Genomic DNA, 25,873 nt, shown 5'->3' with positions numbered 1-25,873 from the left:
ATTGCAGGAAACGATGAGGCTTCGGAGAGAAAGTGACGAAGATTGAGGCCAGATTGTAACCGTTGCGTTAGCGAAGGCATTCACTATACCTAACAAGACATGGTGCAGTTGTATTGGAAAAAACTTTCGCATGCAGAAGACGAAGAAGAAGAAGAAGAAGAAGAAGACGAAGAAGAAGAAGAAGAAGACGATGATGATGAAAAGGTCGTCGACAACACAATTGATTGTCGGCTGTTTGTTATTAACTACTTACTTTTATAAAACTGTGGACACCCCATTACATGTAGCAATTAGATTAACCTTTGCACATTAGCCTTTTTTATAACAAACTAAAAACAATACTTTGTTTTCCAGAATAACAATAAGGAACTATTTTGTAGTTTTTGAAGTTCTTTTATTTTAAAAATACATTTTATAATTTTTCAGGTTCAATGATTGTCACATTAAATCCGTGTTTTTAATGCTGACAAATTAGCTAACTGAAAAAACTGAACAGGTTGCAAGGTACCGTTTACCGTGTCAGCTACCCAGCCATGCAGCGTCAGAAATTTCCTACTTTGTGCCTTCACATGAACAGCAGCAGCTGCTGGTGCAGTGTTTGAAGGTCTCGACAGTATTTGAAGAAGGCTTCAGCACTAACTTTATTTCAATCTCTTTGAAAGGAACCCACACACCACAACAGGAAATATTAGAAATAAAGAGTAACATCTTATCGCACAGTCACATTTGGTTAAGAAACACGTCACGAACATGACATCTCAGCTTGAACAAAATAAATATAGAAGAAAGACTAAATCCACATAATACAGATATTACAAATAGGAGAAAAACCTGAAAATGTATTGCTCACAGTAGCCAAGAATACAAAAATAAAGTGTGTGAGTTTCTGAAGCTATCATTATAAGAAGGCAACGTGTTACCCAAATATTCTAGTTTGCTTACGCTTGTTTATTTAGCTAGCATATATATATATATATATCTATATATATTATATATATAGGAATTCATATATATATATCTATAAATATATATATATAATAATCTAGATTATAATATTATCTATTTATATGTATCTATATGTATATATATATAGAATATCTATATATATATATATATATATATATATATATATATATATATATATATATATATTTATAGATATATATATACTATATATATATATATATATAAATATATATATACACACACATATATATATATATATATCTATCATATATATATATATATATATATATATATATATATATATATATATATATATATATATGATCCTTGTCGTAGGGGTGTAAGAATACTAGCACCGTAAGTCTTTCGTGTCGTAAGTCGACTAAATGGCAGCTGCTGACGTGCAGTCTTACTTTTTAGTCAAAGGCGAGGTCCACCGCCAATAACTGTGACTAATGACAGCAAGGCCATACGGTCGTAAAAATCCCTTTGCCAAACAATAAAACCTGATGTATGGAATATGGCGCATCAGACAACCAACCCCTTAATGTAGGGATAACGGTGGGAAAAAACATGAAGATACACACACACACGCACACACACACACACACACACACACACATATATATATATATATATATATATATATATATATATATATATATCTATATATATATATATATATATATATATATAAATGTTCATGAAGACTGGACAGTTGGTTATAGGTAATCCACACAAATTTTATGCTCTGACTTACAAATATATAAAATTTACAGACTGTTGACCTTGTAGGGGGTAATGCCATCAGGACACCTCATTCGGTGCAATGTAGGCATTACTTAAGGTTCATTGCAGCGTCCCTTCGGCCCCTAACTGCAACTACTTTTATCCCTTTTACTGTACCTCCGTTCATATTCTTTTTCTTCCAATTCACTGTCCACCCTCTCCTAACAATTGTTTCATAGTGCAACTGCGAGATTTTCCTCCTGTAACACATTTCAAACCTTTTACTGTCAATTTCCGTTTCAGGGCTGAATGGCCTTAGTTGCCTAGTGGTTGGCATAATGCAAAAAATCTATATAAATCAAAATACAGACCGTTGAGTGCTCTCGGAAGCGGTATGCTCAGGTCCTGTTGATTTTGTCATATATTTAAAAGATTTGGTGTCTGCTGCGTATATTTTCAACGACTACGTTCTCGTCACAAGGGTATAATGTAAAAAGTTGCATGCGTATTTTTTGTAGATGTGAGAGCAAAAGTACTGTGATATACTTTGCTGTAATGCGAGTAAATCAAGTCTTCAGGCCGCTGCCAAAAGTACGAGTATGGCTAACTTTAACCTAATAACATAAAAACTGCTGAGGCTACAGGGCTGCAATTTAGTACGTTTGATGATTGGATGGTGAATGATCAACATACAAATCTGCATCCCTCTAGACTCAGTATTTTAAGATCTGAGGACGGACGGACAGACAAAGCCAGCAGAATAGTGTTGTTTTACAGAAAACTAACTGGCGACACATCATGGGAGTTATAACTTGTACTAAAGAGCCTGAAAGGGTCGTCTGTCCGTCTGATGGAATTTGGTGAAACTGTAGAAATATGACTGACTGGCAGTGGATATTCCTTTTACCTGCAGATTTCAGTTAATACTGAAATGTTGTTTAATGCAGTGAAAACACAATTCGTAACTTTTCAATATATACAAAGAATGTCATCTGATTAAAAAATTCGTCGTATTTGCTTTACATGAAACATTTCCTGGGGAATATTTGAGTATCCTTTATGATTACTGTATTCAAACAACAGAATGCTCCAGCTGACTATTGTGGTAATAAAATGATCTAAAACATCAGTTGAGAATGAGTGATTCGGGCAATCTTAGTGTAAACTACGGTAGAGATAAACCTCCACCAAAAAAGAGAAAAAAATATGGTATAGCCAGTGTTTTGAAATCTAGTGATATTTTTGGTAACTCTAGTGGTTTTTGAAGGAACAATCTAGTTTTTTTCCCAAATTATTGAGTGGTAACACTGTTCTTGAAAGGCCAGATGCCTTCGCCAGTTTATTAGTGTTAAACAGTATATTTATGTAGGCTTATTATTAGTGTCCTTGTGAGTTTGTGACCTTATCCTTCTTGATTTTAAGAAATTATAAGTGATGTGTAAGTTTAGGTGACAGGTGGGCACAGTCAATTGAAAATGTGAATTCAACATAAATTTTGTGGTGTTTTTTACTTTAATACCTCAGTGAAATAGACCTTAAATCTGCATTTTGAAAAGACAGGCAGATCATGTTTGGTAGTGTTAAAGAATATTTTCCCAAAATATTTTCGGGCTTGACTTTGACTATGCCTATTGAATAGTGTTACAAATGAACTTAAGAAGAATAGCACTTGTGCATTTATTTTTTCTTAGGCCATAATGTGGCCTATGCCCTCGCCTATGAGGTCAATTAACTGAGAACTCAATTGTAAGGATATAGCCTAGGTATAGCCTAATGCTTGTAACAGTATTTTGAAATGGACACTTTATTCCATCATTAAATATGCTATACTGTTCATTTGTAACACTATTCAATAGGCATAGCAAAGCCCAAAAATATTTTGGGAAAATATTATGAATAGGCAATAGCCTATGAGTGTTAGGATTAAAGCAGAAGTCTGAAAAGTCTGAAAATAATTATGTAGGGAAATTAGCTAGGAAAATCCACTGGTAGAGTTATGGTAGATGATGGCGAAGAGAAGATAGAAGTGAGGTAGGAACAAATCGCTGGTAAAGCTAGTATTTGAAAAATGAGACGAAACACAGGCAGCAACTTGCCAAAACAAATTAGCGATGACTCCAGTGGAAAATCTGAACTTTGACATCTCAAGTAGATTAGAACAACCAATAAGACTCATGAATAAGACTCCTCTAGGGGTGGCACCGGAAGTAAGGAAAGCCACTCAAGAAGAAGTAGGGTGTATCCTAGTAGAAATTAAGGAGGAGCTCAAATTGAGAGCATAGGTTCAGACTTCACTTGAAGTTTGAGAAAAGTTCAGTTAAGAACGAAGCACTGGACGGATAGGTTGTGTCGGTGTAATCTCTGTTCCCTGTGAATTATGCGTAGTGTACTGACAGTGAAACTTGTGTTTATTATAATAATAAGTAAGATAAACTAAGTGGTGTTTAACTTGCCCAGAGTCCATCCCAGTACCCAAGCTATAACTCCTGAGAGACTGGATAAATGAAAGGAAACGAATTAATATGATTTCAGAATCTACAGAAGTCCGGTGTAAGTAATTTACAAGAAAACCACATGTTCCTAAGAAAAGAAAAACTCAACCACAAACAATATAGACGAAGGTTATCCCAATAACCTTAACAATTACAAACAAGGCTACCGAAGAAAAGACTGACTAATAATAAAGAAAAGAGAAAGAGGAAGAGAATAAAAGAAAGTCGCAACATGAGTAACAGTAGGCCTATTTGTGATTAAGGCTGATCATACAGTGACTATCAAACCTTTGAAATGCCAGTGATGTAATTAACAGGTTGCACAACTGAAAACAAAAGCAAGCAAATGTTTTTCACATTATTTAAATGTTTCCAAATGATTAGCCCACAGAGACTTTCTGAGCCCGATTTTGCTTCCCTGGTGCAGCAAGAGAAAATTGAGCATTAGCATTACTACTATATTTTCCACAACTCCAATTGTACTCAGATTGTATAAATTGAGTAGCCTACGTCCCTACTCCTTGTTAGTCAGTTTGACTTTGCTGGGGAGATTTATCGTCTAAGGATATGGGCTACCGTATAATAGGGCGGGTGCTAACTGAAAAATAGTGTAAATTATGATAAAAGTGCCATATTTGGTGGAGGCGTAGCTTGCATGATAACTTTTCTTTTCGTTAGTTCCGGCTAATTTTCTCGGTGGATTGCTGTGGTTCGTGGACCACCTGTGGTGGGGTCTTTTTCTTATTTCCTCCATTTAAATTACAACAGATTCTATATTCATCCAATTTTCAGATATAGTGTAAAGAGTGTTCTGACCGGGGTACTTTTTGTTCTTCTGATTAGCTAACCAACTTCTGTTAACACATAGGGGTGGGTAGATGAGCATGATAATATTGGAGAATTTTTCTTTAGTTATTCTATGAGGATAATATTCATGTAAGCTCCTCGTTTCAAATCATAATTCATGTCATTTGCGTTTTTTTTTCAGAAAAAAATGTCCAAAAGACCTAAATTTATAACTGATTTTTTTCAACAAAAATCAGCAGTATCAAGGTCTGACACTTCTGAGACCAATGACCCTATTTCAAATATGGAAGTAGAGGCTGAAGACACCTCTGAAATGAGCAGGACAGAAAAATTTATTCCACAACCTGAGGAGGATTCGGCAAAATCTGCTCATCAGCAAGATGTTACACAAGGAGCTACTTCTAGTGATAAAGAAGTACCTGAGCATCAAAATCCTCCACATACTAAACATGATATTGCCATTGTGTTTGAGAATGGTATGAGAAGTTTAAATATGGTAAATACTACTATTACTGATGTCGACAAAGAAACTCTTCTCAAAAGTCACTGGATGCCTCCAAAAAATTTCAACTTTCCATATACTACTAAAGAAGGAAAAAGGTGACAGAAAGTTTACCTTGGTATTCAACACATCACTGGAGAAAAGTATGGGAATTTTAAATATTCACCTACATCGCAAGGGGTTATTTGTGTCCCATGTGCATTGTTTGCAGGCGTGACAGCTGAAAACAGAAGAGGAAAGTTTACAAGCTGAGGATATCTTGTCAATAAACCTTTGTCAAAATATACCCATTTGACGGGTAGTAATGGCTATTTAACTGAACATCTAAAATTTGAATACCATAAAACAGCAATCTGCTTAGCAGATGGATTTTTACATTCCTTGCGAACTCAGACTACTGTTCAGATGTCTGTTGATAAACAACATGCAAAGAATGTCAAGGAATCTCGGGAACGTCTAACCCCCATCATTAAGACTGTTATTTTGTGTGCCAGACTTGGCATAGCCTACAGAGGCCAACGCAAAAACTGATGGAAATTTTAAAGCTTTGTTAGCTTTTAGAGTGGATGCTGGAGACGCGAAGTTGGAAGAGCACCTAAAAACAACAGGAAAAAATGTTACTTATATATAAAAAATCATCCAAAATGAGCTGATAAATATATGTGGGGAAACTGTCTTGGAAAAAATAATCAGTGAAGTGAAGTGCGGTAAATATTTTTCTGTTATTGCTGATGAAACGACTGACTCCTCTCACCAAAAGCAATTATGCATGTGTGTTCGATATGTAATAAAAAAATAAAGCACATATCATCAAAGAAGAATTCTTACAGTTTGGAGCTGCTCATGACTAATCTGGTGCTGGTATTGCTAAGCAAATTTTAAATACCCTGCAAGACAACCAATTAGACCTCAGCCACATGGTTGGTCAGGGCTATGATGGGCCTCAGCAATGTCTGGCAATTTGAATGGTGTTCAAGCTCATGTTTTTAAAGCAGCACCTACAGCTATTTATGTACATTGTAGCAGCCACAGTCTAAATTTAGTTTTAAACTCTTGTTGCTCTGTTTCTGAGATTAGAAACATGTTTGGAATAGTAAAGAAAACAATCAATTTCATTAATGATTCAATAAAGAGAACGGAGATTTTGGAGCGCCATCTTACCGAAGCAGGTAGCACTTCCCTGAAACTTCAAACCTTTTGTGAAACTCGATTTACTGAGAGACATGAAGCATTGGTATTATTTCAAAATAATTATGCTATCATTGTGAGCTCTATTGAAAAGATTTTGCAGCTGCCAGATCGTAAAACTGTTGACAAAGCCAGGTCTCTTCTTCATGCCCTTACTGACTCCTCATTAATTGTCTCCCTGTGCTGTGCAAAAAAAGTCAAGCGCCTTACCTTACCTCTCTCACGGGGTCTACAAACTGTCAACAAAGATTTAATTAATGCCCTTGAAGGTGTAACTCACGTAAAAAATACCTTGAAATCATGGCGCTCAGAAGTAGATGAATGGCATGACGAGTGCTATGAACCGTATTCGATTGCAGAAGATTTGGCAAGGTCTGTAGATGCTGAAATAAGACTTCCTCGCATTGCATCAAGGCAAGGACATCGCAGTAATGTACCAGCAAAAAATACTGATGAATATTTTAAGAGATCTATCTGGTTTCCATTCTTAGATTCTGTGATCGAATCATTAGAAACACGGTTTACTGACCACAGTCTTTTAGTACAAAAAATTATTGCACTTATACCATCAGAAATAAAGGATAGTAATTGGGAGGATATTCTGGATTCTGCAAAAATTTATGCTGATTTACTTGCAATTTCTGATGAAGAAGAAATTAAAAATGAATATTTTGACTGGAAAGAATTTTGCTCTGGTCTTTCTAAATCAGACAACCCAAGTTCCCCTTTAGAGGCACTTGACATTATTCCAGGACGATTTAACTATATCAAGAATCTCTTGTTGATATTATGCACAGTTTCAGTTACAACTCGCACTGCTGAAAGATCCTTTAGTGCTATGAAAATTTTACAGAACTATTTAAGAAACAGAATGACTGATGAAAGACTAACTGGACTAGCACTTCTGTATATTCACCCTGACGTTGATATAGACATTGATCAAGTAATTAATAAATTTGCTCATGGCAAAAAAAGAAAAATTGATTTTGCCTTATAGAAATATTGAAAGAGTAATTCAGTTAAGTTCTAAGTAATTGGAAAATATTTTGAATTGATTCTACTGAAGTACAAAGTGTACAAAATTACATAAGAAATAATATTGCATTCAAAAATTTATGTAGCAAAACAATAATTAAATGGATCTATCGGTAGGGCACATGCTCTTATGTAATGGTTCATGATCCATTTCCTTATTCTCACAATATTCCAAGAAATTATGTAGAGGTGTAATTCAAAATATACATGTGTCTGAAGGAAAATCTAAAATATATTATTTCTATTATAATATTGATTCTATTATGTTTCTGTTTTTCTCAATAAAACGGTGAAGCCTCAAAGTTACATTGATAAATTTCTAAACATTAGGTACTATTGAGAAATCAACTTTTTTTTTCTTTTTTATCTCGTAGCTATATCACTGAATTTTATTGCAGCAAGGATTGCCTGCAGTATGATGTAGTTGTGTAGGCTATATTATCATGCAGTGTTGTCCAAACTGGGGTCCGCGTACCCCTAGGGGTACGCAACATAGATCATGAGGGTATGCGAACAAACAAGGAACACACACACACACACACACAACAGAAACATCCCATCAGTGAACATCAGCCTCACATCTCACATTAAGTTGCGTAGGTAATTTTCAAGCATTTTGTTATTAAATCATCATTTTTATTTGTGTAATAAATTTGAATTTATTGACCAACACTCCTATAATGCAGTCTTTTCATAATTAATATACTATTTGCATGATTATCCTAAATAAAACTGAGTTTGGTCAGCCACGGTGGGCGAGGGGGCTACGTAACAGTAGGAGAAGGTAATAAAGGTTACAATAGGTGAAAATGTTTGGACAACACTGGATACTACTAGCCAGTCAGCAACATTTTTCAGGAAATTAAGTTGCTTATGAAAGCAGCCTAAAAGCTGTGACTGATTGGGATTTAATTTAATTTATTGATGTAAAAGTTATTATAAAAATGTTTCTAAATCGATGCCAAGTAACTTAACCTCTTGCATTTATTCATGGGATAGCAAGATCCCCCCCACCCCCCTACAAAAAAAATTCTGGATCCGTCCCTGCCTCTGTCACAAGAAATTTATCTATAAAAGAAACGAAAAGAAAAACATTACTTGTACTTGGTTTTTCACGTAATAGGATGGCTAAAAACTACAAAAGGATTATTGTTCATGTGTTAACTGCCCTACCGAAAGCGACAGAAATTTAATATAGAGTGCAACAGATTTTGTCACGAATCGATTGGAATGAACGACGCAGTTGACTAAGGCAACCAATATCAAGCCTCAGAGGCGAGAGCGCGAGTGCGCAAATTGACCTATCTGCTGGTCGATCGTGACGTCAAAAAAATGCGAAAATGTGTGTCTGTTCGTTCGCCAAACAGGGTGTGTTCATGGAATCTTCTAAATGAGATAAAAATCTTAATGGCAACAATTTAACGTACAGACAAGGAAGAAGATGGGTTTCAGAAATTGACTTGTGTTTGGCTAAAAGAAAGTGTTTAAGTTTAGTAAAAAAAAAAAAAAATCATGTTCACCAGGATGTTGAAGCTATTAAGGACCTTGTCAGTCGATAAGTTGCCCTTAAGTTGAAACCAACCTATTTACGCACAAAAAAGCCAGCGGAAAATAATGCAAGGAAGTCTTTGAATGATAAAGAAATCGATGTAGATTTGTTTACAAGAACTTTACAAGATATTCCCCCACAAGCTGTGGAATTTGTGTTTGATATTTTATTTTGGACAATATATATAGTATATATATATATATATATATATATATATATATATATATATATATATACATATATATATATATATATATATATATATATATATATATATATATATATATATATATTGTATCGTCTGGGACGATATTTATTTATATACTTATCTATTGTTTCTTGTTTAAATGTTATAATTGTTTTAAAATGCTGTATTTTGATTGTAGAATGTTTAGTATGGTTAAGACTAAATATTTGTAATTTAAAGGACTGCATTTCTGTGGATTTCTTGTTGTGCGCTGCCGAGTCTGGTAGCGGAGTTTTCAGGTGAGACGAGTGTATTCAAGTTTTTACGAACAGTCGCCGTCCGAGACACACCCGCTGTCTGGAAGGGTTATTGCTTCCTTGTGCTAAGAGGAAATGGGGACGGATTATTGGTGTCCAGTGAAAGGCTTGGAGAGAAAATGTGTTAGTACTTAACTTTATTATATATTAAAATGATTGTTTCCGGTGTGGCGTTATTCTTAGAGTAATTGCGTAGTAATGCTTGGTAGTAACTACCTAGTTTACTACCTTTCTTGTTTCCGTTCAATATGTTTGTAAGTTTATAATGTTAAGTTAGCTTTAAAGTTTTTGTAATTATTAGTAATGGATGATTGTTCTATTTATGTTCACGTAATTTACTGCTATCTTTGATTAATGCTTTTTACCGCTATCTTTGTTTATGCTTCAAGTTTATTTGAATTACTTAATTCTCTCATTATGGTTTGTACTTTCCAAGAATAGTTTTGTGAATTGTAGTTTTTTCACTTAATAATATTTATTTAGGATTTTTTTAGTATTTTGTATTACTTATGTTTCAGGTTGAAACGCATCAATAAAAAGCATTGCAACATCTCTCGTGACTTTCACTGCACATCCAACATTTCAACACATTTGGCCCTCGGTTATTATGGAGGAAGAACTGCAGCAAGCTAAAAACGACCGAGCACAGGCCAAGAGGACTTTCACGAGAATATGCAACATATTCGAGGTTGAAGTTTGTCATGAGGGGTATGTCTCCATATTCATTAAGGTTGGTGCCAAAGAGGAACATTTAATTGAGTGTGACGAATACTTTGATAGTTTGGAAAGAAGGAAAGTGCAGATTATGTCTACATACAAAAAAGATATTCATGTGGTAGAGGACTCTAGTGTTAGACGGGTTAAGGTGAAGGTTTTGCAACCGCCTCAGTTTAGTGGAGACATTAGAGATTTTCCGAATTTTAGAGATGATTATAAAAGATTAATGGTACATAGTTTTGGAAAGGATCCCTATGCACTGAGGTCATGTTTGAGTGGTGTAGCATTAAATACTGTCAGAGGTATTGAAAATGAAAATGACTATGATGAAATGCTCAGTAGGTTAGATTTAAAGTATGGGGATAACCGCAAATTAGTTGATGCAGTACTTTCAGACTTGAAATCGATCAAGCCTGTTAATGATGGTGATAATAGAGCGTTTGTCAAAATGGTTGAGAGAGTTGAGAGGTGTTGGTTAGACTTACAGAAGATGGACCTTGAAGGGGAAATGAATACCGCTAACACAGTAAGCTACATAGAAAAGTTACTCCCTATGACACAAAAACGTGAGTTGGTACAAATAGCAGAAGAACCTAGAGGCTCCACTGAATTGTTTAAACATCTTATGGCCTTTCTGCTTAAAGAAAAAAGGGTACTGGAATATATGAATTCAGATATCGAGTACTAGGATTTGTCATAATATATCACGTCAAGTTAATGAAGAAGACATGATAGCATCCATTAAGGGTATTCCAGAAAAACATAATGAATTACTCCAACGTGTAGATCAGCTAACTCAAATAGTCACTAACTTGTGTAAGGATAATGATACTTCGCCAACTGGGAAGTGCTTATTACATGAAAAAGGCACTCATGACACTGGGAGCTGCTCAGCATTTGGCAATCTAGGTAATTTTGAGAAGTTTGAAGCTGTAAGGAAAACGCGAGCATGTTTCAATTGTCTGAAAGCTCGTCATATATCAAATTTTTGTCGTCTCAAGAATACATAATAATGTGTTTATTAAGAGACAAAGCACTGCCAATGATTAGTAAATTATACAGCAATGGCACACCTTTGAATACGTTGTGGGACCCTGGAAGTGATACAGTATAACACTGATAACATTTGCTACTACTTCTAAACTAGGTCTGAAAGGTAGAGACATTGAATTAACTATCACTAAGGTAGGAAGAAAGGTAGAAATTATAAAGAGTAAAGAATATGCAATCAAAGTGACTGATCTTGAAGGTAAACACTGGTATATCACGGCTTACGGCATAGAAGAGATAACATCTGAAGCATGTAAGGTAGACCTGACAAATATCGTTCTTTTGTTTGATGACATCCGTCTGTCTGATGTGGAACGTCCATTTGGTGAAATAGAGTTGTTAGTAGGATCCGATTGGTGTACACTTCTGCCACAAGTCAAACAGTCTGTTGGGAATTGACAATTGAAGCAAAACATGTTCGGATATCGCATACGAGGCTCCCATCCATCGATTAAGTTTGAATCTTCGAACAATAGTTTCAATGTCAAAGTTAATCAGATTTCTAGTGTGGTTAACGTAGAGGAAATTAATGTTAACAATAATGAATTTTTAAGGATGGATTTAGATAAATTTTTCAACATTGAAAGCTTGGGCACATACTGTATACCAAAATGTGGAGCATACAAATGTGGATCATGTACATTAGGTGATAAAAGTTATACAATTAGAGAAGAAAAGGAATTAGCCATGATTTCAAAGGGTTTAGAATATAACTTTAAGGAGAAATATTGGACTGTTCAATATCCCTGGATTAGAGACCCTAATGAGTTGCCTAACAATGTTGCGGTGGCTATTGCAAGAATGAAATCAACAGAGAAGAGATTAACTAAGATAGGTTATAAATATACACAACAGTATAATAATCAAATACAAGATATGTTGAGTAGAGGTGTTGCTAGAAAATTATCTTGGAAGGAAATGAATGAATATGATGGTCCTGTACACTACATTCATCATCATGAAGTATTGAAACAAAGTTCAACCTCAACCCCAGTCAGAATAGTGTTCAATTCTTCAGCAGATTACAAGGGCCACAGACTTAATGATTATTGGGCAAAAGGACCAGATTTATTGAATGACCTAGTTAGAATTTTATTAAGATTCCGCCAGAACAATGTTGCAGTCGTAAGGGATATATCCAAAATGTATAATGCAGTAAGATTGAAAGAATTAGAGCAGCACACCCACAGATTCGTATGGCGAGATGCAGATTATAGTAGACCCCCGAACCATCATGTACTTACAGCTGTGGGTTTTGGAGACCGACCTAGCGGTGTCATTGCTATAACAGCTCTTAAGAAAACTGCTTCAATTAAGGAGAATGAATTTCCCGAGATCAAGAACATTATAGATAGGAATACATATGTAGATGATATTATTTTTAGTTGTAAAGATGTAAATGAAGCTAAAAAAAAAAACTTATGGGTAATATGAATTTGGTGCTAAATGAGGGTGGTTTCAAAATCAAACATTGGATTATGTCTAACAATGAAACTTTTGACAAGGAATTAAAATTGTTATATGCTGGTGAGGAAAAGGTTCTTGGTTTACACTGGATTCCTAGAGAGGATATATTCTTCTTCAAGATTAAGGTGGACTTTAATAGATCCAAGAAAAGAATTTTGGAAAATGGAGTAGACATAAATACATCCAATAGGATAATACCTAAAGACTTAATAAAGAGTATGGTGCTTAGTCAAGTAGCTACGATTTATGACCCTTTAGGACTTATCATTCCCTTCACTTTGAATGCAAAAGTCTTAATGAGGGAGCTAATTACAATTAGTCGCTCGGAAGGCAATAGATGTGACTGGGACGATCCCATGTCTGACGAAATGAGAGAGAAGTGGAGCAAATTTTTTAATGATATGCGAGAGTTGGAGTTTTTGTCATATGCGAGATGTGTAAAACCCCTAGATGCAAAAGGAGATCCAATGCTAGTTATATTTACAGACGGCAGTTCAGTTGCATATGGAGCATGTGCTTATGTAAGGTGGAGCCTAGAAGGGGATTCTTATGTATCGCAATTGATCCTTGCTAAGAACAGAATTGCTCCCACCAAAAAATTGACAATACCTAGATTAGAGTTATGCGGTGCCGTACTGTCATGTAGATTGAGAGATATAATTGAGAAACAAAGTGATTGGAAATTCAAATCTATTGTACATATTGTTGACTCATCAATTGTAAGAGCACAGATTCAGAAAGAATCTTATGGATTTAATACTTTTGTAGCCAACAGGGTTAATAGTAAGAACAATCCAGTAGATTTTACCACTAGACCATGTCCTCCTAACGTCTTGCATGAAAATTCTGTGTGGCAAAAGGGACCAGCCTTTATGTCGCGCCCATTTGATACTTGGCCTATAAGTCAGTTTTGCAACAATGAAGTTCCTGATAAGGTTGGTATTGTTTTGACTTGTAGACAGAAAAGCTGTGATGAAGAAAAGACTAGTGTGATTAACATGAGTCGGTTTAGCAGTTACACAAAATTACTGCGAGTTACTGCAAGAGTTATTGCAGCAATTAAAGTTAAATCATTAAAGGCTATAGCATGCTTGCCAACTCCTGAATTAATGCATGAAGCAGAAATGTATTTGATACAGACAGAACAAAGCAAGTTACAATCTGCTTGGAGGAAGGCCTACCATCGTTTGGATCCAAGTATAGACAACGGTATCATATTCGTAGGTGTGAGAATTGCAAATTGGTTAAAGGAAAATTGGAACCAAGACAGATTTATTTTGATGCCGTCAAATAGTTACCTTATCAAATTATATGTTCAGCACTTGCATAATAGTGACCACAGCGGAGTCGAAACTACTTTAGCTAAATTACAATGTAAGTACTGGGTTATTAGTGCCAGAAGACTAATAAAGTTTATTAAGAATAAATGTATCCCATGTAAAAGAATAAGTGCTCAAACTGTTGCTCAGAAGATGGGTCAAGTTGCCCAGGAAAGATTACGTCCTACTCCACCTTTCTATCATACTTCACTAGACTTATTGGGCCCTCTTACTATTAGAGATACGGTAAAACATAGAACATATGGAAAAGCTTATGGGGTAATATTCAATTGCCTTGTTTCACGAGCAGTATATGTAGATTTGGCAGAAAGTTATGACACAAAAGGTTTCTTGACAGTTTTCCAGAGATTTATAACAATTAGAGGATATCCTAAGACCATACATTCTGATTTGAGAAGTCAATTAGTTGCTGCTTGCAAGGAACTCAGGTTAGACAAGTCAAAGCTTCAAAAATATGGTGCTAACGGTGGTACTACTTGGATTTTCAATAAGTCTGCTGACGCTCCTTGGCAGAATGGATGTAGCGAAGCACCAATAAAATCTGTTAAACGTGCTGTACTCATTGCTATTGGAGATAGTAAACTGACATTCGGAGAAATGCAAACAGTGCTTTTTGAAGTAGCTGATTTATTGAATTTCCGACCGATCGGCATCAAACCTGGCAGTGGCTGTGAACTTGGATCATATTTATGTCCTAATGACCTGATATTAGGCCGAACAAGTAGTAAAGTTCAAGCAGATATGAAATTTGTAGATCAAAACTATAAGGATAGGTTGGAATTCATGCAACGTATCTTCGACTGTTTTTGGAAAAAGTGGCAGAGACTACTTTCCAACTTTAATGGTAAGGCAAAAATGGCATGTGGACAAAAGGAATGTTAAACCTGGAGATATCGTACTAGTACAAGACAGCAACACCATACGTGGACAATGGAAACTTGCCCAGGTAACATCAGTCCTGTCAAGCAGAGATCACAAGGTTAGAGATGTTACTGTTCGTTACAAAATCCAAAGACCAGGAAGTCTATATAAAGGCCAAGATGATGTGTGTGTAAATAGATCTGTACATAGGTTGGTTGTTCTTCTTCCTATTGAAGAAAAATGCTAATTTGGGTAGGGGGAGTGTTTCGTCTGGGACGATATTTATTTATATACTTATCTATTGTTCATTGTTTAAATGTTATAAATTGTTTTAAAATGCTGTATTTTGATTGTAGAATGTTTAGTATGGTTAAGACTAAAATATTTGTAATTTAAAGGACTGCATTTCTGTGGATTTATTGTTGTGCGCTGCTTTTTACTGCTATCTTTGTTTATGCCTCAAGTTTATTTGAATTACTTAATTATCTCATTATGGTTTGTACTTTCCAAGAATAGTTTTGTGAATTGTAGTTTTTTCACTTAATAATATTTATTTAGGATTTTTTTAGTATTTTGGATTACTTATGTTTCAGGTTGAAACGCATCAATAAAAAGCATTGCAACATCTTTCGTGACTTTCACTGCACATCCAACATATATATATATATATATATATATATATATATATATATATATATATATATATAAGAACTTTCTTTGTTTTGTTCTTAATGATTTTTATAATTAAAATAATGCGCTCTTGTATAAATTTGTTATTTACATAATGTATTGTATATTTTGTCAATTAACTAACTAACTAGAGAGTGGTTATGGCATAAGGTGTTCACTGACTTGCAATACTTGACAAGTTTTCTTGACAAACAATACCACGTGTGTGTAAGGGAGAGAGACAGTCAATTTCTAGAGTTTCTTTTTATTAGTTGAAAATGTTTATTATTATTATTATGCTCTATCACAGTCCTCCAATTCGACTGGCTGGTATTTATAGTGTGGGGTTCCGGGTTGCATCATGCCTCCATAGGAGTCCTTCACTTTTCTTACTATGTGCGCCGTTTCTAGGATCACACTCTTCTGCATGAGTCCCGGAGCTACTTCAGCCTCTAGTTTTTTTAGATTCCTTTTCGGGGATCTTGGGATCGTGCTAGTGCTCCTATGATTATGGGTGCAATTTCCACTGGCATATCCCATATCCTTCTTATTTCTATTTTCAGAGCTTGATACTTATCCATTTTTCCCCCTCTTTCTCTTCAACTCTGGTGTCCCATGGTATTGCGACATCAATGAGTGATACTTTCTTCTTGATTTTGTCAATCAACGTCACGTCTGGTCTATTTGCACGTATCACCCTATCTGTTCTGGTACCATAGTCCCAGAGGATCTTTGCCTGATCGTTTTCTATCACTCCCTGAGGTTGGTGCTCTTACCACTTATTACTGCAAGGTAGCTGATGTTTCTTGCACAGGCTCCAGTGGTGGGCTTTTGCCACTGAATCATGCCTCTTTTGTACTGGTTGTGTGCAAGTGCCAGACATTCGCTTGCTATGTGGTTTATGGTTTCATTTATCGTATTGTACTTCCTACATATGGGAGAGATGTTATTTCCGTCTATCGTTTTTTGAACATATCTGGTTCTTAGGGCCTGATCTTGTGCCGCTGTTATCATTACTTCAGTTTCCTTCTTGAGCTCTCCCCTCTGTAGCCATTGCCATGTGTCTTCGCTGGCTAGTTCTTTAGTCTTTCTCATGTATTGTCCGTGCATTGGTTTGTTGTGCCAGTTCTCTGTTCTGCTTGTCATTCTCCTGTCTCTGTATATTTTTGGGTCTTTGTCTACTTTTATTAGTCCTTCTTCCTATGCACTCTTTAGCCACTCGTCTTCACTGGTTTTCAGATATTGCCCCACTGCTCTGTTCTCGATGTTGACGCAGTCTTCTATACTTAGTAGTCCTCTCCCTCCTTCCTTTCGTGTTATGTATAGTCTGTCCGTATTTGCTCTTGGGTGTAGTGCTTTGTGTATTGTCATATGTTTCCTGGTTTTCTGATTTATACTGCAGAGTTCTGCCTTCGTCCATTCCACTATTCCTGCGCTGTATCTGATTACTGGCACTACCCATGTGTTTATGGCTTTTATCATATTTCTGGCGTTGAGCTTTGACTTGAGTATCGCCTTGAGTCTCTGCATATATTCTTTCCTGATCGTGTCCTTCATCTCTTGGTGTTTCATATCCCCTCCTTCCATTATTCCCAGGTATTTGTATCCAGTCTCATCTATGTGTTGGATGTTGCTCCCATCTGGTAGCTTTATCCCTTCAGTTCCTGTTACTTTGCCTTTTGTATGTTGACTAATGTGCATTTTTCTATTGAATTGAATTTGAATTTATAAAATTTGTGGCAATTTGCCACGCGCCGGAGCCAAAGGCCATTCAGCGCATATATATCAACGGGATATATTTACTAATAGAAGATACACTTATATAATTAAATCAAATGATTAAAATCAAATTCAAATTAAAATACTCATTAAATATCATAAAACAAATGGATTTTCCTTAAGAAATTTAAAAATCTCCTCTGTGGGAGCACCCCTCTCCTAAAAATACTGACAAAGGTTTGTTGGTGAAAAACCAAACCGACGTCTATGATTAAAATAAAGAGGACAGTCAACAAAACTATATGCCTCACTGTAATGCCAACATTACAATTGGAGCATTGAGGAACCTGCCTCTCTGCTCCACTAGTTAAAAAAAGATACCTGTGTGTTAAAAATGTATGCCCTATACGCAGCGTGTTAAAACTATACTAGATCTTCTATCCATCCCAACAGAAGGTGACCAGGATGAACAGAAGGTCTGATCGATTTCAGCTTTAAATTGTTATTTAAGTTGGACCAGTGATTCTGCCACTTAGTCCTACAAAATGATTTAATAAAAAGTTTAAAATCTTCACAGGGAACCCTCACAGAGTGGGAAGCCCGGGAGGAAGCTGCCTGCTTAGCGGCTGTATCAGCCAGCTCATTACCACGAATTCCCACATGCGAGGGAACCCAACAAAACTTCACACTGATGTGTTTTCGAGAATGTAGGAGGACCAGCCAATCCTGCACCTCTTGGACGAGTTGATTAGATGGCGTCAACTTCTGGAGTGCAGCTAGGGAACTCTGGGAATCACAATAAATAATATAAGCGTCCCCAGTGCTACCTGTACTAAAATAAATTCAAAACACTAAAAATAGCAAAAAATCTCTGCATTAAAAATTGAGAATTTAATAGGGAGGCTTTTTGTAATTGTTCTCTCACCGACGATGACAGAAACATCCAACTCCATTTGCTGATTTTGATCCATCTGTATATACAGCATCGAGTTACTATGCTCAGAAACATGGGCCAAGAAGCTACTTTTAAGCTGAACACTTGAGCTGATCTTTTTGTTGTCTCTAACTTGGCAAATATCTAAAGGAGGCCTACACCAAGGAGGGAATTTAGAAAAAGTAGTTTCCAATAACCAGGAGGAATAAGGCCTACCTCTCTCGCACTTATGTTTAATCTAACTTCAAGGGGCTTAGGCAATGTAGGCTTAGTTGGTGCTCTGTCAACAGGATGTTTTATATACTTAAAATTTGGATTAGATTGAGAGGTTAGTGCTCTTGACAAATATCGGAGACCTTGTTCCTCCCTCCGAATGAAAAGAGGAAGAAAACCAGAGTCTACATAAAGGCTCTCAACAGGAGACGTTTTAAAAGCACCTGTACAAATACGTAATGCCATATTGTGTACTACATCCAGCTTACCTAACAAGGTCTTACATGCAGAGCCATAAACCATGATATCCATAATCAATCTTACTCAAGCATAGTGCCTGATAAATTCTTAATAAAGTAGTACGGTCTGCTCCAAAATTCAGGTTACTAACAACTTTAAGAATATTGCACCGCTGTTTAACATTTACTACAGTCTCATTTATATGTTCAGCAAAAGTTAATTTTTTGGTCAAAAATAATTCCTTAAATATTTGACTTTATCTTCATAAAGCAAGATAGAACCTTCTAAAAATAAGGTTGGAATCTCTTCCCTTCTTCGTGTTCTGCAAAAACGTATAGCTTTAGTTTTTTCTGCAGAAAATTTGAAACCTTTACTATTAGCCCAGGAGTAGCAGCATTAATTGCAAACTGAATTTTAGTACAAAGCTTCAAACTGCAGTAGCTCTACTACAGACGATAACAATATCATCCGCGAATGCTTGACCAGTTTACTCCAACAGGGAGATGTTCAAGTAAACCATTAATTGCATATTAAAAAGGTTGGACTAAGCACACTCCCTTGTGGAATGCCTTCTTCCTGAAGATACTCTGATGAGAAGGTAGAGCCAATTCTAACTTTAAGGTACCGGTCAGACAGGAAGTCTTTGGGCAAATTAAACATATTGCCACCAATACGCCATTCAACCAGCTGCATTAAAATACCAACCCCTCCAAGTAGTATCAAATGCTTTTTTCATATCAAAGAACACGGCAATAGTTTTTGATTTTTGGACTGCAAAAGCATTCTGAATCTCACGTGTGAGACATAATAAGGGATCCAGTTGTACTTCTATTCTTGCGAAAGCCAAATTGCCTCTTCGACAACAGGTTCTTTTTTTGTTTCTATAAACCATATCAGACGAAAAATTCACCATTCGTTCATAAATCTTGAAGACACAGCTGGTAAGAGCAATAGGCCTATAACTTTTGGATGACTAGGGTCCTTTCCGGGTTTTTAAAAAGGAACTATAACGAGTTTTTCCAGCACTTATATGAAGTCCCTGAGCACCAGAATTCGTTTAAACATCGACAAAGAATTTTTTTTGACTCCAGAGGTAAGTGAGAAATCATTGTCATAAATAATATCATCTTCTCCAGGTGATGTTGGAGAGGACAAAGATAAGGCATATTCGAATTCGACAATACTAAATGGAAGGTTATATGCTCAGAATTTGAACAAACAGGCGGATTAACTATAGTCATGTTTCTATTGCGAAATTCAGGGAGTAGTGACTGGGGCTTGAATGCTTGAAAAGTGCCGAGCAAAGGCCTCTGCCACCTCTCTTGCAATCCGATATAACTACCAAGTTGATTTTCAAAATAGGTAAAGGAGAAGGGGAAAATTTCCCTAGTAATTTACGGATTCTATCCCAAACCAGAGAAAGTGGCGAGTTTATACTTAGTTCTGATATGTACTTGATGAAGGATTCCCTCATTGCTTTCTTTAAAGACTTGCTTTTGTTTGGGCGAGGTTTCTCTTGTATATATTATTCTATTACTAAGACAGGACGCCTTCGATATCGCTTGTAACTGGCTCTTGCAATTTTCCTACTCAAGGCACATTTACTATTCCACCAAGGTACCAGTGGACGACGGGGTTTCCCTGATGTTTAGGAATTGACATCATTGCCCCTCCAATCATTATACTAGCGAGATACTCGTAGGCAGCTGAGGGGCAAGGAAATTCATTGGCCTTACGATTGACTTTGGTAGATTTTTTCATACAGCTGCCAATCTGCCTCCTTTATCTTCCAATTCTTGGGTAAAGATGGGAGGTAATATTTTGGTACATACTTAAGATGGATGGGATAGTGGTCGCTCCCATAGAGATTTCATCCACTGACCACTTATTAGTCTAATCGTAATGACGACGAACATATTGTAAGATCAATGCTGAACTAGAGTTATGGGCTACATCAAACCTTGTAGGAGAACCGTCGTTCATTAAAACTACATCATTGCAATCTATTAATCTTTCAATTATAAGCCACGGTGATCACACCTACCTTCCCCCCACAAGTATGTTTTGCTTAAAATCCCCCATCAGAATGAAAGGTTGAGGTAGTTGGTCTAAAAGTGATTGCAAATCTTCAACCTCTAATTGTCTTGGATTGCCAGCTCTGTCCACCAATCGAGTTTCTAGGCCAGGTTCTAGATAAAGAGAGACAGAGTGACCCATTTATTGATGAAAAATCTGTGCTGCACAAGCTTGCAGTATGGAGTCTAATTTGATAACTTTTGTGGTAATGACTTGGCCGCAATAATACATGTACCACCATGAGAACGTTCACCTACAGGTGGTGAGATCTGTGAAAAATAAAGTTCTGTCCACAGTTAGGAGAAACATTACCAAGTTTAGTCTCTTGCAAACAAGGGCAGCTAAATTATGCTCCTTGAAAGGACCCGGACCTGTTCTCTGTTTGAATGGAAACCTCTTATGTTCCACTGACATAGAGCCATTATTTACTATTAGATTTTTTTTTTTTTTTTTTTTTTTTTTTTTTTTTTTTTTTTTTTTTTTTTTTTTTTTTACTTTTTGGACTTGGATTGGGCTGGTCTGGAAAGACTTGGTCTTGGTCTTTGTTTCATAGAAGAACTTGGCAGATCCTCAAGAGACCTGCTATTTCCTCTCTTGGGAACCCTACTATGGTGTGGGGATATAGTGGAGATGATGAAGGAGTGCGGGTCTCTTATTTCTAAGAGGCACCGTCTCTGCAGCGTGCACCTGAGCCTTATGAGGTGCACTGATCAAGGTGTCATTCTGGGACATACCCAGATCAGGCAGTGAAGCTGCCTGTGAGGCTTCTACATCAGAAGCCCGAGAGACCTCCCAGAAGCCCAGAGGAGCCATCGGGAGGGGACAAAGGGGCCTTCTTTGATGAAGGCGGAGATGCTGAACGTACTTCTAGCTCAGAAGGGGATAGCTGAAGCTTTGGCTTTGAAGTTGGCATCCTAGTTTGATCATTTTTATTCGATTTTCCAATTTTCACTATATCACTATATTGAGGTCTTGGGAACAAAAGTCTTTTTGCCAGGCCAATCTTAGATGTTCAGCATGAGCTTTCTCTATGGCTGCCACTTCTTTTTTAAATGACTCCACATTCCTTTTTTTTTTTTTTTTTTATGCCTTGCATTAGGTGATTTCCCTTACAATTTATACATAATATTGGATTAGAACATTCGCCTTCATGCTTTTGTAAAGAGCAGGCAGCACATATCTGGTTTCGAGTACACACCTTTGACGAGTGGCCATATCCAAAACATATGAAGCATTGGAGTGGTCTATGCTTAAAAGGTCTAACATGAAATCTCTCCTTGTCAACATATACATAATCAGGAACTTCATCATTAGTGAAAGTGAAAATAATCATTCTTGACCTTGGAACCTTGAAAATCTTCCACACTTTATCATCACACATTTCCAGCAATTCCTCGTCAGACAGTTCATATAGGTCTTGACTAAAAACCACTCCCTTAGCATAACTAAAACTATAGTGTGGTTTGACCTCTTTTATCATATTAGTATTTTTCAGTTTAGAGATCATGTGGCCTTGTCTATAAGACTTTGCATGGACCAAAAAGCTGTTCTTTCCAAATCTAGTAATATCTGAGTTGGTCATTGTTCCTACCAATGTTCTTAAATGTTTCCTGAAGTGGAAAAGATTACAAAAGTCTGATTTTGTTGAAACAATCAGCCACCTGGCAGGTAGAGGTGTCCTCACCTTACATTTCCCATCTGAAGTTTCCTGACTGACTCTAGCTGGATAAAGGAATCTACTTCAATATTCTGGGGCATTTTATGTATTAATACACACTTTAATTTTTCCTTATGTGAACACTTGAAGCATTCATGGCATTCTTATGAGTAGTAAACTCAATCCAAAACCCTCCAATATCAAAATCTTCAGTTTCACAATACTTAATAACTTTAATTTCACCATATCTTCCAAACATTTCCATAAATGCAACACAATTTAAATCTGAGGAGAGAGAATCAACATAAAGGATTCTCTCACCACTCTAGGAATTTTCCATAGCCACCTACCAAGTCTTGCCATGGGTCGTCTTCTGTACAATTGAATTTTCTATAGGATTGTCCTTGTCCGTGCCAGAGGTCGAAGAGGAGGGTAGTGTCAGGAGGTCGCATTGTCCGGGGGAGTTTATCATAGGGTCGTTATTCATTAATCCTTAAGCAAAATTTGAAAAACCTACTGCAATCAGCAGCAGAAAAACCAGGCCCCCCCGCACCAACCCCTCTCTCACCAAAGACACTCAGCAGAGACTGACTCCCATATGTCCACTCCCTACCCTACCCCGAAGGGATAGCTCTACCATAACATGGGTGGCTCAAGTGTAAGCAAAACCCGCTTGATAGGACTGAGGGCATAACTAGTATGCAATCATCCCCATTCATGTTACAATAGAGGGCACACCGGAAAGAATGCCGAGAGTCCTACCGTAGAGTCTATACCTCCCCGGATTCCGCAGGCAAGTCCCCCATAGGTAGTTCCGCCCTGATGGATATTGCTATGAATCATATCAACATCCTCAGGGTCCAAACATACTCGAGAGGCGGACCAAACCTCTACAGTCTCGCCATTTGGATCAGAAAGAGCCAATGCGCAAGAGCCCAGCCCTGCCCAACCCGTAAGTAAGGTTTTAGTGAAGAAGGGGGGTTGTTTGACAGCTAGGTTGAGCAACTGAGTTAAAGATTGTAGAAGAGAGGAAACAATTTAAGTAAGAGGAAAATTGAGACTTTTGGATTCAAACTGGGGAGATATTTCTCCCAGTTCGAAAGCCCATCTTGCCCGCTATGCATTTTCAGCAGTCGCTGAAAATGCATAACTTCGTCAAGGCAGTCTCAAATCAAGAGGGTGCATTTTTCTATTCCAAACTCCATCCTGATGTCCCCAGATACAATCCTTAACGTTTGGATTAGGGTATCTATTTCCTTGATGCTCTTACCATACAGCTTGATGTCGTCCATGAACATCAGATGGTTATTATTATTATTATTATTATTATTATTATTATTATATTATTATTATTATTATTATTAAAAATTCCTCATAGTAGCACGAGTCTTCAAATGGATAAACAATCCCACAGTTATGTAAATGTACATATATTTAAGTTTAAAACACAAAAGATAGCTTTTCGGAATCTGTATACGGTTCCCCTTATCAATCTGACACGTTGATATAACTTTACAGCGAAGTAAACGAAGCAGGAGTCAAAAATTAAGTGACTTGTTATTAAAACAATGGAACCGGCTCGTCCAGTATAAATCAGGCAATGCCGTCGTTTTCTGATGAGAGCCCCGCCAGTCGTCTGGAACGTCGAATTGGTCCTTGGCCGTGCGGTCGTTCTGATGGTCCTCTTCAACAGCATAGGCGCCGGCAGCATCGGTTACTGGAGGTAGCCGAGTTACCTGAACGGGAGAAAGAGAGGCAACCGCAGCATCAGATGTGGCTAAAGAAGACAACACTCTCATAATGTTCTTTATTCTTAAAGCCTTTAATATATTTTCTTGGAATAAGGTTGTTAGTGAATTTATCTTCACTAGAAGGCTATGGAGGGTGCGGCGATAGACAGTGGTTTTTCCATGGAAGGCAATAATCTTTCACACAGGAAGATAAATTCACTAACAACCTTATTTCCAAGAAATATATTAAAGGCTTAAGAATAAAGAACATTATGAGAGTGTTGTCTCTTTAGCCACATCTGATGCTGCGGTTGCCTCTCTTTCTCACGTTCAGGTAACTCGGCTACCTCCAGTAACGATGCTGCCGGCGCCTATGCTGTTGAAGAGGACCATCATGAACGACCGCACTGCCAAGGACCAATTCGACGTTCAGAAAACGACGGCATTGCCTGATTTATACTGGACGACCGGTTCCATTGTTTTAATAACAAGTCACTTAATTTTTTACTCCTGCTTCGTTTACTTCGCTGTAAAGTTATATCAACGTGTCAGATTGATAAGGGGAACCGTACAGATTCCCGAAAGCTATCTTTTCTGTTTTAAACTTAAATATATGTACATTTACATAACTGTGGATTTGTTTCTCCATTATTATTATTATTATTATTATTATTTTTTTTTTTTTTTTTTTTTTTTTTGCTCTATCACAGTCCTCCAATTCGACTGGGTGGTATTTATAGTGTGGGGTTCCGGGTTGCATCCTGCCTCCTTAGGAGTCCATCACTCTTCTTACTATGGTGTCCGTTTCTAGGATCACACTCTTCTGCATGAGTCCTGGAGCTACTTCAGCCTCTAGTTTTTCTAGATTCCTTTTCAGGGATCTTGGGATCGGTGCCTAGTGCTCCTATATTATGGGTACGATTTCCCACTGGCATATCCCATATCCTTCTTATTTCTATTTTCAGATCTTGATACTTATCCATTTTTTCCCTCTCTTTCTCTTCAACTCTGGTGTCCCATGGTATTGCGACATCAATGAGTGATACTTTCTTCTTGACTTTGTCAATCAACGTCACGTCTGGTCTGTTTGCACGTATCACCCTATCCGTTCTGATACCATAGTCCCAGAGGATCTTTGCCTGATCGTTTTTCTATCACTCCCTCAGGTTGGTGCCTCGTACCACTTATTACTGCAAGGTAGCTGATGTTTCTTGCACAGGCTCCAGTGGAGGGCTTTTGCCACTGAATCATGCCTCTTTTTGTACTGGTTCTGTGCAAGTGCCGGGCATTCACTTGCTATGTGGTTTATGGTTTTATTTTTCGTATTGCACTTCCTACATATGGAGAGATGTTATTTCCGTCCATCGTACTTTTGAACATATCTGGTTCTTAGGGCCTGATCTTGTGCCGCTGTTATCATTCCTTCAG

At 36.9% G+C, this 25,873-nt stretch overlaps 5 protein-coding genes across 7 annotated transcripts in view; 4 read left to right on the top strand and 1 right to left on the bottom strand.

Moving 5' to 3' along the window:
- Nucleotides 1–25,873, bottom strand: part of LOC135200074 (DNA repair protein Rev1-like) — a 690,203-nt gene that overhangs the window by 198,111 nt on the left and 466,219 nt on the right. The gene's annotated exons all lie outside the window — the stretch shown is intronic.
- The window catches only part of LOC135200072 (uncharacterized), a 58,281-nt gene that overhangs the window by 9,246 nt on the left and 23,162 nt on the right, over nt 1–25,873 (top strand). For 2 of the 3 annotated variants that reach the window (XR_010311197.1, XM_064228355.1), the window contains exon 2: nt 8–423. The exons of the other annotated variant lie outside the window; for it this stretch is intronic. Coding sequence is in view for 1 of the 2 variants with exons in the window: in XM_064228355.1 (XP_064084425.1) it covers nt 8–46 (39 nt within the window). In the remaining variant the exon portion in view is untranslated. Of the gene's footprint in view, nt 1–7; nt 424–25,873 lie in introns of those variants that run through there. 3 annotated transcript variants of the gene reach the window in all.
- LOC135199600 (uncharacterized) lies at nt 100–6,027 on the top strand. The gene is made up of 4 exons (XM_064227756.1): nt 100–233; nt 4,980–4,986; nt 5,176–5,470; nt 5,846–6,027. The coding sequence occupies exons 1-4, from the start codon at nt 100–102 to the stop codon at nt 6,025–6,027; spliced, it is 618 nt and encodes a 205-aa protein (XP_064083826.1).
- LOC135199599 (52 kDa repressor of the inhibitor of the protein kinase-like) lies at nt 6,446–7,681 on the top strand. Its single transcript, XM_064227755.1, has one exon. The coding sequence runs from the start codon at nt 6,446–6,448 to the stop codon at nt 7,679–7,681; it is 1,236 nt and encodes a 411-aa protein (XP_064083825.1).
- Nucleotides 12,970–15,228, top strand: LOC135199598 (uncharacterized). The gene has a single exon (XM_064227753.1). It carries the CDS (start codon nt 12,970–12,972, stop codon nt 15,226–15,228), a length of 2,259 nt encoding a protein of 752 aa, XP_064083823.1.

Source organism: Macrobrachium nipponense, chromosome 26, assembly GCF_015104395.2.
Source record: "Macrobrachium nipponense isolate FS-2020 chromosome 26, ASM1510439v2, whole genome shotgun sequence".
NCBI lineage: Eukaryota > Metazoa > Arthropoda > Malacostraca > Decapoda > Palaemonidae > Macrobrachium > Macrobrachium nipponense.
This window is presented reverse-complemented; position numbering and strand designations above follow the sequence as displayed.